The 14725-nt window shown below is 40.8% G+C and overlaps 3 protein-coding genes across 4 annotated transcripts in view; 1 reads left to right on the top strand and 2 right to left on the bottom strand.

The window, feature by feature from the left end:
• LOC103146684 (uncharacterized) overlaps positions 1–336 on the top strand; it is a 4991-nt gene extending 4655 nt beyond the window's left edge. Inside the window, exon 5 of the mRNA XM_016677805.1 lies at positions 270–336. Coding sequence (XP_016533291.1) covers positions 270–336 — 67 coding nt within the window. The remainder of the gene's footprint in view (positions 1–269) is intronic.
• Positions 337–2103: 1767 nt separating this feature from the next.
• Positions 2104–13627, bottom strand: LOC107837663 (pro-interleukin-16-like). Of its 2 annotated transcripts, none has more exons than XM_016677801.1 (4): positions 12834–13627; positions 10861–10975; positions 2561–2634; positions 2104–2357 (listed from the first exon to the last, which is right to left on the bottom strand). In XM_016677801.1, exons 1-4 carry the CDS (start codon positions 12918–12920, stop codon positions 2271–2273), a joined length of 363 nt encoding a protein of 120 aa, XP_016533287.1. In that variant the 5' UTR covers positions 12921–13627; the 3' UTR covers positions 2104–2270. The 2 variants fall into 2 exon arrangements, with proteins under 2 accessions (XP_016533287.1, XP_016533288.1); XM_016677802.1 differs by having other exon boundaries at positions 2255–2306.
• Positions 13367–14725, bottom strand: part of LOC107837664 (PDZ domain-containing protein 2-like) — a 99877-nt gene continuing 98518 nt past the window's right edge. The window contains exon 11 of the mRNA XM_016677804.1: positions 13367–13451. Coding sequence (XP_016533290.1) covers positions 13367–13451 — 85 coding nt within the window. The remainder of the gene's footprint in view (positions 13452–14725) is intronic.

Genomic DNA, 14725 nt, shown 5'->3' with positions numbered 1-14725 from the left:
TCAGATGAACTTTAGTGAATAGGATGAACGAATCATACACAATATACAAAAAGTGTAGGAATTCAGCTAACATAGGTCTTTCTGCGAAAAAACCCCCCTGAAAAATTCTTTCTTCTTCGTCTGTCTTCAAGTTCTTCTACTAGTTATAAAGCATCATGGGATATGTAGTACATTTGACAAAGCCAGTGGCAACCATGGTGGCAATGTCTATGGTGGCAACACTGGCAGCTATCCCCAAAAACAGTGGCACTTGTGACCAATAACGGCAGGTGTCAGCGGAAGTGCCAGTATGAGGTGCCGAAGTCAGCCAAAGTCAGTGACAACACTGACAGCTAGCCCCGAAAACAGTGGCACTTGTGGCGCCTAATGACACTTGCCACCGGAAGTGCCATTAGTAGGTGCAGTGTCACGATTTGAGCTCGGCCCTGCTGTATTTTGAGTGATTATTTATCCATTTGAGATTCTGCTTTACAGCTTCAGTAATAAACATATTATTACTGAAAATCTTTTAGCTAAGTACCGCATAATGGCAGTACCTATACAACTTATACACCTTGAAGCCTGTCTGTTACACAGTCTTACTTTAGCTGAACATATCAATATGCAATGTGTACCGTATCTGACACACATTAAAGATTTTATTTTACCTGAAAAGGCTTTTTACTAAACTGTAATCGTGTTAGCCACGCTATCACCAAATACAGTGCATCAGGTTGTGATGGCAAGCCACACAGGGTAAGATCCACACCTCATAAGTTGCCTTTCACTTTAGTTTGTTTTGTAAGTTTAAGTATTTATATTCTTCCACCTTACAATGTTTATATGGAGTGCACACATATTAACAATGCAAGGTCGAAATTCAATTATGTTGTTTTCTTTGTTTGAGTTACCTGGGTGTTTGGCTACCCTCCCTGGTGGACAAAAGGCGTGGCAAAGGGCTGAGGTTCCTAAAGTACTGCTGATGGCCTCATTGGACTGAACCACCTGTGTCGTGCAGGGAGGATGTTTTTTGGTTTTATTTAATTGTTTGTGTTAGTTGTCAGGTGGCAGCCATTTTGTTTTCCCCTATTGTGTCCACATGGTTTAGCTAAACTAGTATTTAAATCCCCTTATGTGTCATTTCAGTTAGGTCAGTTTGTTGTTTTGTCAGTTATGTCTTGAGTCTAGTAATTTATGTTGACCTCTTTTATTGGCATGCCTGTTTAATTGTTATGTTAACCTTTGTTCATACTCTTGGGTAAATAAAAACCCACCTTTTTTTTTAATTCAACACCTGTGTTCTGCACTTTGTACTGTCCAGTCCCTGACACAGGTCTAGGCACACTCAAACATTTGCCAACAACAGAAATCACTTATTTCAAAAGTAACCCTCAAAATCATGAATGCCCGACTTGCCCAGCCTTGCAAGAACAATAGGCATCAGTGTCCACACCTATATTTATGCTGAGGGTGTGAGGATCTGGTGTTTTCCTCATCGACCGGTAGCATTTCGCTGTGACGCGCACAATGTTGGAGGCATCGCGTGGCTCAAACACCTTGATGTCGTCCAAAATAGATGACATGAACTTGTTGGTTCCCCTGTTCATTGTCGTGGCTGATATTTTGTGAAAATCCGGCAGAAATGCTACACTAATCGACTCAGAAATACTCTGCAGAGAGTCAGTCGAAATGAAAGACATAGAAACTAAGCTCCGCGAGGCTTTGTTTGTGAGACATGCAGCCACGTGGGACCACTCAAGGCCTTTGTTGGAAATGTTTGGTTTTAGAACCTAGAAGCCTGCAAGAGTATGTGTGTCTAAGAACATATTTACAAAAACGTGAACAAAGTGTTCAAAAAAGATGCAGGAGGAACCATATGTGATGGAGAAACGCGGAAACGCCCTCTTTATCCTGGATCTTGATAGCATCTCATTCGAGATGAGTATCTTGTTCCAGATAGTATCTAATTATTTCGAGATAGTATCTTAAAATTTCAAGATAATTTTTCTTTTACTGGAGTGGCAGAAGCAGGCTTCCATAGTTCTCCTTCTGAGTTTCTACATTCCTGAATTTCATTTATGTGGCTTTAGTAGCTCTTCTATCTTGTGTCTATTGAGTTTTTAATAAGAGACTGTTTTGGTTGCCTGAGCTTTATGGGATGAGTTTTCCTGAAATATGAACATTTAGCACAACTCAATGTGAACATTTGTGGTTCACATTGAGCTGAGGAGGCAAATTAAACACGGTGGAATTAAGCTTGACTCTTACCTTGATGAAAGACACATGGATCCTCACAAGGGTTGATATAAATGTCCACACGGGTGAGCCTGTATCCAGTTTGAGTGAAAGCAGGCACACGCGATTTGTGCCGAGGTAAACTTCAGAGATCAAGCAACAACAACGGGAGAGGTGCCAGAGCGGTGTAATAAACCCATCTTTCTTTTAGAAATAATTCTGCCCTACATTTGTAGTGCGTTTTACTTAAAAACAAAATATGTTTTGGGGGAAGCATTATTGAAAAGAATCAACTGGTTTAGCATTTGTTCAGAAAATCTAAAATAATTGTAAACATGAAGCTCACCTTGAAGGTCTGGATGGCCTGTTGGTGTGTGAGTCCTTGGAGAGATTCTCCATTTACATCCAAAATCTCATCTCCTGTCCAAAGAGTAGTGCAGTCAGAACAAGATAAGAACTTAAAGTGGGAATGTCAAAAAAGATAACTTTTTATTAAAATAAATCATCAAACTAGATGAAGATTACCGTATTTCCGGACTATAAACCACTACTTTTTTCCTAAGCTTTGAACCATGCAGCTTATAGTCCGGTATGGATTTTGTGTGGATTTTTCTTCAACCACCAGGGGGCTCTTTAGCAGGAAGTGAATCATTGGAAGTTTAATCAACTTTGGGGATATTAATACTTCTGCAAGAGGACTTAGACTTATTTTATTGTCATTGCACAAAGAAACATAAGTGAAATTGGCAATGAAATGTCATCGCTTGGCCACCAGAGCACACACAAAAACACAAGTGTGCCTATAATTACATAATAAACAAATAATGTATTGTTAAATATATAGAACTTAGTATTTATCAAGCAGTTTCAAACCGTCGTAGTGATAGGATTGTTGAGCAATCTGATGGCCAGTGGGAGATAGCTATTTCTGAGTCTGGCTGTTCTGCAGCGGATGCTACGGAATCTCCTGCCAGGCGCCAACCAGTTGAACAGACCATGGAGAGGATGGGTGGAGTCAGAGAGGATCTGGTTTGTTCTGGCTAAGCAGCATCTGTGTGCAATGCTATGGATAGGGGGGAGTGGAGTCCCAATGGTCCTCTCCGCTATCTTCACCACTCTTTCCAGAGACTTACAGTTTGACACCTTGCAGCTCCCAGGCCAGATGGAGATACTGCTGGTCAGCAGGCTCTCAATGGTTGCTTTGTAGAAGGTGGAGAGGATGGTAGGCAGAAGGGGAACCATTCTCATTCGTCTCAGAAAGTACAGGCACTGCGGTGCCTTTTTCATCATAAAGTGATGTGAGGTGTCCAGCCGAGGTTGTCTGTAATGTGAACTCCCAGGAACTTAGTGCTGCTAACGATCTCCACTGCTCTGTTGTTAATGAGGAGTGGTGTGTGGTTCTGTCAAGACCAGAGGTCGAGTTAACAGAATATTTTTCGTATTTGACTGGTTATTTTTTTAAATGGGAAAATTTAAAGCCCATCGGTCATTTGACAGGTTATAATTCACACCCCTGACTGGTGCACATGGGCAGACGTTACAGACTTTACGCAAAGAGTTCATCGCAGAGGCAACTAAAATCAATTGTTACGCCCCCAAGGTCTAGGGATTCAGGGGCGGTAACATAAAATGTGTCCAGAGTAAAAAAGTCGAATGTAAAATTATTTATTATAAAAGAAAGTTTTACAATATACAATTAACCCAATTAATGCAAAACAAAAGGGATGAACAAACTCAAGAATGTCAGGTGCAAATTAAAGTTACAAAATGTCCAAACAAGTCAATTCAAAGTAAACTCAAAATAACCCAAAAGGGGAAAACAGGGAACACACAAAGGGAATGTTAAGGGGAGCACCAAGCCTCCCAAACACGAGCTTCTAGCTTGTGAAGTTAAACTAAAGCAGTCAAGCTCCTTAACAGAACAAGCAGAAACAAAACAGTTCAAAATTGCCACAGCAGTTGTACAAAATGGTTAAAAACAAACTGCCTAAAGCAGTTGCTAACATCAAACAAGGGGGACAGCTTTACAAAACCTCTTCAAACTAGCTGCCCCTCTAGAGGAATGATTCAGGAGCCTTTTATAGGGTGCATGTGGGACTCATCAACGTCTGATTGGCTTGATAATCCTCTGCTGGTCCAATAGTGTAACTGCTCTCCAACAGCCTTCAGACAGCCAATCAGGAAAGTGTGCTCCCACAGCTGATCCTGCATAACAAAAAGGAGCCTGCACAGCCTCAAGAGGCCAGGGGCCGTAACACAATCAATAAAAAAAATCCTTTCTGAATATCATCTCATGAACACTGAACTAAATGTGTCTTTCTGACCAGGAGATGACATCGTGTTGAAGAGTTATGTAGAGGATGCTTTGGAGCATTTGGTTAGGAAGTGCATTCAAAACCTTTGGTAGAAATGGCGCATTTAATTCAAGTCTCCATTACAGACCAGACAAAACTAAAGAGAATGCAATGTTGTGTTAATCCATTTATAATCTAAACAGAGGAGCCGATAGTTTATTTTGAGGAAATAAATAAAGGTGCAGAAGTTAATTAGACCGTAACATGCGCAGTCCGCTGCACAACCAATTCGGACGCGGCTCCGCCGCTGCGAAGAATTAAACTTAACTCCCCCAGCAGTTTTAACAAATGGAGCTGGAAGACATTACCTCCCGCGCCCAGAAGGAGAGTGGCGCTCTGGAGAAGTGCAGCAGACGTAACATCTGTCCATTTCGGGGAAGCGAAACCACGGAAAAAAATCATTGTAATAGTGCACCTCCAGACAGCGCACAGGGTAAAAAACTCCCAGAGTTCAATTGATCGGTTTGGATCAGACAGATCCAACTAGCTGATGAACCAGTGCAGATTTTTCTGCAGATGGAAACCAGGAGGAATTAGTGAGGCTGTGCATTCAGACCCCAGCAGGTGAAGTGCTGGTAATGTAAGTGGAGTCGTTTAATTTATAAGTTATTGGGGCCTCAGTCAGAAGTTTTTGTCACTACAGAGAAAAAGTTAGATGCATTCATCTGCTTTATGTGTGATGGGATCTGGATTCATGGTTCAACTAGGTGAATATTAACTAAACCGCTTAAAAATGCAGCTAAATAGTCAATGTTAATATGATTATTAATTTGACAGGTAAAAATAGTACATGACCGATTTTTTTTAATACTGTCGGTCAAAATGACAAAACAGTCTAGCGCGACCTCTGGTCGAGACCTCTTGTCGACGTTCAGGAACAGGTTGTTTATTCTGCACCATTCCACAAGATGTTGTACATTTTTTCTGTAGTTCACTTCATTGTTGTCCTGAACGAGTCCCACATTGTGTTGTCTGCATATTTCATGATGTGGTTGGCGTTAAACTTGAGACGACAGTCGTGGGTCATCAGGGTAAACAGCACCCCTGCTGATCAGGACACAGCCCTGGGGGAAACCAGTGTTCAAAGAAATGACATTGGAGATGTTATTACCCACAAGGACAGACTGAGTTCTGCCGGTGAGGAAGTCCAGCAGCCAGTTGCACAGTGGAGTGATGAAGTGCAGGGAGACCAGTTTGCATACCAGTTGAGCTCCTGGGGAATTATTGTATTAAATTTTGAGCTGAAGTTCAAAAATAGCATCCGTACGTGGGTTTTTCTTTTCTCCAGATGTACCAGTCTCAGATGAAGAGCAGTGGAGATGACATCTTCAGTCGAGGGGTTAGGTTTGTATGCAAACTGGAACATTGAGTCAAATGATGGAGACAATTGTGGAGATTATATGATCCTTAACCACTCTGTCGAAGCATTTCATGATGATAGATTTTAATGCAATGGGTCGAAAGTCATTAAGACACGTGATGGTTGGTTTCTTGGGCACTGGAATAATAATAGCTGACTTAAAACATGAGGGGACTATGGTCTGGTACAGTGACGTATTGAAAATGTCTTTGAGCACATGGGCTAGTTGGTCTTCACATTCTTTGATCAGCCTTGCTGGAATGTTGTCAGAACCCATAGCTTTTCATATGTTGACCTTCCTCAGTGATTTTTGTACAGCAGATGTTTTGAGCCTGAGGGCATGTTCATCAGGGTTTGGGGTAGCTTTCCTTGCAGGGGTTTTATTTAGGGCTTCAAATCTTTCAAAGAAGCTGTTGAGCTCATTAAGGAAGCTAATGCCATCTTGGCAGGATGAAGATGTGGTTTTATAATCAGTCCCAGACTGGATGCCTTGCCACAGTTGTCTGGTGTTGCTGGTATCATGAAAGAAACATTGGATCTTTTGACTGTAGGCATGTTTTGCTGCCTTGCTGGTATGGTTTAGATTGGCCTTCACTGATCTAAGTGCAGCCATGTCACCAGATTTGAAAGCAGCATTATGCTCCCTCAGTCTAGAATACACTTCCTTAGTCATCCAAGGTTTCTGGTTGGCCCGTGTGACTATTGAGTTTGTTGCTGTAACCTTCTCCATACACCTCTGGATGTAGTTTGACACAGATGCTACATACTCCTCCATGTCTGTGTGTTGGTTGCGTGTAGCGGCCTCTCTGAAATGCCCCAGTCTGTACACTCAAAACAGTCCTGCAGTGCATACATAGCTCCCACAGGTCACACTCTCACCTTCTTCACCACTTCACCACTCTCACCCTGGTGAGCAGGGGTTGATATGCTGGGATGAGCATAAATGAAAGATGATCTGAAAAGCTGAGATGGGGCCACAGGATTACTCTGATGGTCTTCTTGACATTGGTGTGGACCAAATCCAGTGTGTTTTCTCCTCTGGTCAGAAAATCCACATGTTGATGGAAATTAGGAAGAACAGTCTTCATGTTAGCCTTGTTAACCCTTGTGTGTGTGAGGCAAACGTACGAGGACTAAGGAAAATGATACAAGTGGTACTGGTGTGGGGTTAGTTGGACACCATTTGTAAACAAGGGTTAAAGTCTCCAGCAACAATAAAAACACTCTCTGGATTTATAGATTGTCTGTCACAGATGGCATTGTGAAGAGTACTCAGTGCTTGCTTGGTGTTGGCACTGGGCGGGACGTTGACAGCAAATGATAACAATGGTGAATTCCCGGGATAGGTAGAAAGGTCTGCATCTAACAATCATGAACTCAATGTCCACAGAGCAATGGCTAGAGATCTGGGTGGTGTTGTTACACCAGCTGTTGTTAATGTAAGTACAAACATCTCCCCTGGATTTACCAGAAAGAGCATGGCTCCTGTAAGCTCTAAAAGTTGTTAGCCCCTCCATGCATTATCAGGGACAGATGAGTTTAGCCATGTCTCGCAGAAAATGAGAATGCAGCAGTTTCTTTACCCTTTGGTGGTTAAATCTAGCTTTAGGTAGTGCAATTTGCTTTCAAGGGATGGTACATTAGCAAGCAAGATGGAGGGAAGCAGCAATTGGAAAGGGTTAGCTTTTAGCTTAGCTGTAAGTCCACCCTGACACCCTCACCTTAGTTTTCTCTTACGTCATCTCTGGTGTCTCCATAGGCCTGGGCTGTTGGAAGATTCCACTGCTGTGAAGTTAGCTTGATTCAACTAATCTAAATGACTTAACTGACATAGCAGTCCAAGGCTTTGTAGAGAGGTCCGTATCTCCAAATTTATGAAGTCCAGATAACTGAATTTGCTCAATATTAACATAGTCTGATGGTCATAGACTGTTCTTACGCTGTTTCTCTGAGTTATTGTAGCAGAAAATATTGAATTAAGCAATAAATTGGTTGTATAACAGAGCCGAAGCAGCTGCAGGGATATAGGGCGCCGCCATAGCAACTATTACTTAGATTAGATTGTTATTATTATTACTATTATTATTAGATTATTAGACCCTATTCCAAGCTTATGAAGAATACATTTAGATATTCTGTGCTTGAAAGGAAATGTAAATTAATAANTGTATTTAAATCCCCTTCTGTGTCATTTCAGTTAGGTCAGTTTATTGTTTTGTCAGTTATGTCTTCATCTAGTAATTTATGTTGACCTCTTTTATTGGCATGCCTGTTTAATTGTTATGTTAACTTTTGTTCATATTTTTGGGTAAATAAAACCCACCCCTTTTTGAATTCAACTACCTGTGTTCTGCGTTTTGTACTGCCTGGTCCCTGACAACTGATGCACACGATCAGTAAATGCATGCATTTACTCCTCTAAAAAGATGCAAGCTTTTTCCTGTACCACTGCTTGAAGAAAGTGTCTTCTAAAAACTGGGAGCAGGTTTGGGAGTTGATTTTGAGTCCATCTTCAACCCAAAATGGTCCAATTAGCTCATCTTTAATAATACCAGCCCATACCAGTACCTGTCTCCACCTTCCTGACATCTGACGTGATGTGGAGCTCTGTACCCATAACTGATCCAGCCACGGGCCCATCCATCTGGTCCATCAAGAATCTCTCTCATCTCATCAGTCCATAAAACTTTTGAAAAATCTATCTTCAGATCTGTCTTGGCGTTTCAACTTATATGTCTTGTTCAGTGGTGGTCCGGTTTCAGCCTTCCTTACTTTGGCCATGTCTCTGAGCACTGAACATCTTGTATTTCTGGGAACTCCAGCTAGGTTGCAGTTCTGGAATATGACAGGCCAGGAAGATAATGGGTTCATGGCAGCTTTATGTTTGATTCTTCTAAGATCTTTTGCAGTTAATTTATGTATTTTTTTTCTCAACTTGTTTCCTGCAACCCTGTTGACTATTTGCAGCAAAATGTTTGATGGTTCTGTGATCACGCCCAAATATCTTAGCAATATCAAGAGTGCCGTTTCCCTCTGAAAGATTTTTTTTTTTACAATTTTGGACTTTTCAGAGTTACTTAAATCTCTTCTTTGGCCCATTTTGCCTAAGGTAAAAAAGCTGCCTAATAATTATGTATACCTTTATTTAGAGTGTTGATCTCCTTAGGCCCCACCCTCCCTCAATAAAAAAATACATATCAGCTGATATGTTTATATTCAATAAGCATTCAAGTTTATACAGCTTGGAGTTGGAAAATATACATAAAAATGATATGGTCAAAACTAAAACTTGCCAAATAATTTTGAACACAGTGCATTCAGAAATTTGCTAAAAAAATCATAATGTTTCAAAATATTCTCAAATTTTTTAAACATTTTGAGATGTTTCAAAACATCTCAAAATGGGCAATCACATCCCGTAATTGCCTAAATTTCACAATACGACAGTCTAAACTTATTTCTAAATAAAATAAAAACTGCCCATGTTGCTTATAATATAGAGTAATTAACCCAGGGGGACGCTTAAATCTGAATATTTCTTGTGCTATGTAGGTAGGATGGATTTAAATAGCATTCCAAATTTCAAGATGTTCCACCAAACAGAGTCGGAGCTGCTACTGCTACTGTTAGTTGCAAGTTTTATGAATAGCAACGGCATGCTTTTATATAGAACTGCAAATTTGGGTCAGCAATTTTAGGGTGTATGCAAGGGAAATATCCTGACTGTCTTAGCCCTCTAAGTTCAATAAGTGACATTTTGTAAATGTTTCCAAAGACCTAATTTTTTGCGCATATGCCATGCCCACTTTGACCAATCATTACCATATTGATAGTTCAAGGGTTGCTTCCTGAAGATATCCATATCCTGAAGATATCCACAAAAATTCAGTACATTTTGGAAGTAAAAATGTTACCAACTTATAGCACCCCATAGTGTTTGATCAGGCTGAAAATGAATAAAAACTCTTTATTTGACCTTTGGCATCATTGTTATGAAAACTATTTTTAATATTTTTGAACTGTGAGAACTGGTTCCAATCGGGCCGCCTAGATGGGGCTGGTTTTAAGTTAGCTGTTGATTGGTGCACTGGCTGTAGAGGCGGGATAGAGACAAGCCGTCTTCCAGATCTCTGGGTCAGAGGAGCACTCGACTTTCTCAATGTGCCATTTTAACATGTGATGTCAAAAACAATCCTGTCATCACACATCAAGCAGATAGATAAATATACATGTGACTTTTTCACATGTATATTTACATGTGAAAAAGTCACATGTAAATATACATGTCACATGTGACACTGACTTACACAGTGTAAGTCAGTGTAAGACATACACTGACTGTGGTCCCACTAACTGCATATAAACAATAACATTAAATGATTGCACCTAGATTATGAGCTATTCATCTACAGTAGACTGAATGTATATAATGTCCCAACTTCCTGATCTGCATCAATTGTACATAAATATCTCAGGGTTTTGAAGTTGATCTGTAGGATGAATTTGTGCTCTGTGCTACATTAGGATTGCAAGCACCACTTCAGCCAAAGATTTTAATTGTAAATATAAATAACATTTCTCTAATTAAAGCTATCTGAATTCAAAGAGTTCAAGTATGTGTTTGAAATGTGAGGTAGAATATAAGCCACGCAGACTTCACAATCATATTGAATCATTTCCTGTAGGGAGCACAAGCGGTTCAAGGATGGAAACATAGTAAAATTTGTAGAGCTTTTTCCCACTCCATCTAACTCAGACGGAACAGAGACTGGGGGATGAGGTGATGAGAAATACTATGTCCTACAGGTGACACTTCGACATCAATGAAAATCTGAAAACAATTAAACCTCGTAAGTGTAATACTGTGTACCATCGGTTAACTTTAACTGTTTTGTGAATGCAAAGACATCCAGAATAAGGAGGAATAATTACCCTCTTTCAGTCGCCCGTCAGCTGCAGCAGCTCCATGAGGAAAAATTGTTTTGACAAAAATGCCCATCTGGCCACGTGCTGAGTCCTGCCCACCAACGATACTGAACCCAAGGCCCTGGGCATGGAACATCACAGTAAATGAACCGTCAGATAAGGCTTCTGCATGTTGGTGTTCCTCAATATGCCCAATTTGGGTTGTCTTTGCCCTTTTATCGCAGCCTGTGGGGTTTTCCCTGACTGGGGACGAGAATACAACCTGTTGAATGTGACAGGTAGCCAATCAGAAAGCGCGGTGACGTAAGAAGAGAGGGGAATCCCAAACAGCTGACATATCGCGCAACTGTGAGTCCGGTGGATTCGGAGATGATATGTGGAAATGTTTATTATTATATGTAAAAATCATTATTATATATGTTTATTCAGTTAAAAATGTTAACTATGAAAAAACTGAGTCGCCTCCAAATCATAGTGCAGCAAATAGAGCGGCTGCTCCCGCTGTCTTTTATCCACCGCCTTTTCTTTTTGTTGCGTCTTTTATCTCTTAAAATGAGTCCACAAACTATCTCTATTGCTTCTACATCGTCATCCGTGTTTTGTCATTCTAAATTCCAGTATGCTATGTTGGGGGGTTTGGTGGATTTTCTTCTGGAATCGTGATGTTTGTGACTGGAATCGGTTCTTGTGGTGTGCTGCTCCTGCCGTGTGGCTGGAGACACGAACCGATCAAACCTGTTGTACTTTTATCAGCTCTGTGGTCACAGAGGTTTGGAGAATTGGCTGACAATCCTTAAATCTTGCCGTCCAAACCAGACTTAAGACTCACAAGCTCTACTCATCTCCTCTCGACCACTGCCCAAATGCTCTCTGACTCTGGTCGCTATGGTAATGTTTACATATCCCTTCAAAATAAGATACAGACGCGCCACAAAAACGAACATTTTATTTTCATGAAAATTTTAACTCACGATAATGACTAATGGGAGCTCTGAGCTTGTTTCTCTGCAACGAGACGGTCTCATCTGGGAGTGATGAGAGACAATAACACCCGAGGTGTTGCTTATATCCACTGCCTGCTGGGTCTCTACGTGGAGAAGCAGTTTGAAGCTTCATTGCCTCAATAGCAAACCGGTTGCTGCATGTTACGCAGAGCGGGCTTGTAATGTGGGACTCACCTACTGGTCTGGGATAAACCCATCCTCCTGTCTCTTCTCTGGGCCTTTTCCCCTTTGCAAAGAAACTTTCCAAAGACATCTGTTCCGTTTCTTACTCAATTTGCTGCTTGTGGGCTTGAGCATTGGCCCGCAAGTAACCAAGAGAATCCAGTTAAAGGATTTTCAAAATAAAAGATCCTCCAGACTTAATACATAAAACGGAAATATTTAATTATTTCTTGCGCGGCCGGGTACCAATTGGTCCACGGACCGGTACCGGTCCACGGGCCGGGAGTTGGGGACCACTGCCTTAGAGCTTGTGTCAAACTCAAGCCACATGCAGCGTGTAAAATAGCCAACCACAGCTATTTCTGTGGCCTTCTAGACCACAGAGGACCCCAGAAATAGAGCTCCAAGATAACAGTTCTGTAAAAAATATTTTATCAATTATTTTTATTACATTTTATTTGCATGGGGCCAAATAACAAATTTGTAAAGATGTGAAATATTATCTAATCTTATGAGGTTCAAACTGAATGTAGATATTCAGTTTTTTTAATATTTTAACAGTTTAATAGATAATTTTATTCATACTATAACCGGACTTTGAGGACATTTATGATCTTAATGTGACTTAGAGCCACATCAAGACAGGTGACTGCATAATTCATTCATGAAACGATTTTGCAGTTGCAGATGTTCAATATGACTGCGTTTATAAAAAAAACCTCACACAATATTAAAAAGACTCCACATGTAGAGCTTCCCTAAAGACAACCTCTGGGCTTTAGATATGCATATGTGTCAAAGGAGAGCACTCACCTTCCCCTGGCCTTTCATCAGCACTATGCTGGAGATAATAGACGGCTGTGCCAGTTGCCATGGAGACTCTACTTGAACAGTGCTCATGGAGCGGGCTGATTTCTTAATTATCTGATGTTCCTAGAATGGAGATAAACATACAAAATCAGCAACTTTCAGATAAATTAATACAGTAACAGCCCCTTTCTTCTCTCTGACTGTTTTATTGGGATTTTCTCTTCTACGTGACATACTTCTCTCTCCCATTTTTCTCTTTATCATTAGATGGGGATGCAATACCTATTTATTTAACACCTAAACTTCACAAGGTTAACACTTAAACTTCATGTTGTTAATCTGGTTTTATTTTTTTAAAGATAATACAATGTCAGGACCAAATGATGAGTAAATCTGTTAGACACAGGAAGCTACAGAAAGAAACACAATTTTTAAATACTTTTAAAGTGTTTTTTGTCAGCTGATTTAAAGTGGCACTTGCACTTTCTGTGACAGATAAGAAGGGCTTCCCTTCTTCGTCCCATCCTCTCCACCTTCTACAGAGGAACCATTGAGAGCCTGCTGACCAGCTGTATCTCCATTTGGTCTGCAACCTCCAGGAGTTCAGACTGGAAGTCTCTGCTAAGAGTGGTGAAGACAGCGAAGAGGATCATTGGGACTCCACTTCCCCCTCTCAGAACATTGCACACAGACACTGCTTGGCCAGAGCAAACCAGATCCTCTCTGACTCCAACCATCCTCTCCATGTTCTGTTCATCCGGTTCCTCACAGCATTCGTTGTAAAATAGCCAGGCTGTCTGAAAAATTATTATTTGTATAATTATATATTTGTGCCTAGAAATACTTGTGAAATAGGGGGCAGTTCTCTGTGTGCGTGTGTGTGCATGTGTGCGTGCGTGCGTGTGTGTGTGTGTGTGTGTGTGTGTGCGTGTGCATTTGTAATACCTTGTGGGGACCGGAGCCTGGTCCCCATAAGGGGAAACCCTGTTTTTGGGTCAGGGGTCAGAGTTAGGACTAAGGTATGAATTGAGTTTTGGTTAGGGTTAGGTATGTGATGGTTAGGGTTATGAAAAGGGTAAAGGTAAGGTTTAGGCTGTAAAAATGAATGGAAGTCAATGGAAAGTCCCCACAAAGATAGCAACACAAACATGTGTATGTGTGTGTGTGTGTGTGGGTGTGCACGCGCTAACCAAGCGGTCATCGCCAGTTTGACTGCTGAGTCTTTGTGCAAAGACACTGAAATAAGTCTAAGTCTTAATAATCTAATGGAATATTATGAGTTATCTCCATAGTTATGCTGCCACAGGCAGCACTTGCTGGAGGTCATGCTAATAACTTTTTCCATTCTCTATTTTATCAGACTACTTTCCATTCGTGCATTGTGTGCAGTTATTGCTGCCATTAACTTAATGTTAATGGCACCTGTTTTTTTCTCCATATGTATATTATTTTATTTCTTTCTGCCTTCACATTTTCTATTTTCTGGATGAAGCAACTGAAGGAGTTGCTTCTGTGACCTCTGTGCCCTTTCTCCACTAAGTCTCTCTCTAGCTGGTTAATGTCTGATTCGGCTCTTCCCAAGTTGTGTGTACTGTGTTTCCCACTTTGCACTATGTGGAAGAGGAACTGGCAGCAAGACTCTGAAGACCATTGCTCTTATCCACAAGTTTCATAATGCAGAAAGTGTGAAACTGAAATAGGATATAACAAAAATACAAGTACCATATGCACTATTGTAATCTTCCACTGTGTCTCAGTGATATGCAGTGAAGGTTCATACCTGGTGAGGCACTGACTTAATCATAATCAGATTTATAAATATATTACATATATGCATGTAATTGTTTATATATGGAAATTTCACACATGCGGACAACCTTGGAGGGCAAAAAGAC

This window comes from Poecilia formosa, unplaced genomic scaffold (assembly GCF_000485575.1).
Source record: "Poecilia formosa unplaced genomic scaffold, Poecilia_formosa-5.1.2 Scaffold165, whole genome shotgun sequence".
NCBI lineage: Eukaryota > Metazoa > Chordata > Actinopteri > Cyprinodontiformes > Poeciliidae > Poecilia > Poecilia formosa.
This window is presented reverse-complemented; position numbering and strand designations above follow the sequence as displayed.

Bases quoted from the DNA above. Each gene is read 5' to 3' on its own strand.
- LOC107837663 (XM_016677801.1), bottom strand. From the start codon at position 12,920: ATGAGCACTGTTCAAGTAGAGTCTCCATGGCAACTGGCACAGCCGTCT. The intron at 2,635-10,860 runs GTAATTATTCCT...CTCTTTGGACAG, and splicing joins TGACGGGCGACTGAAAGAGG to GAGATGAGATTTTGGATGTA. The intron at 2,358-2,560 runs GTGAGCTTCATG...TGATCTCTGAAG, and splicing joins AGGCCATCCAGACCTTCAAG to TTTACCTCGGCACAAATCGC.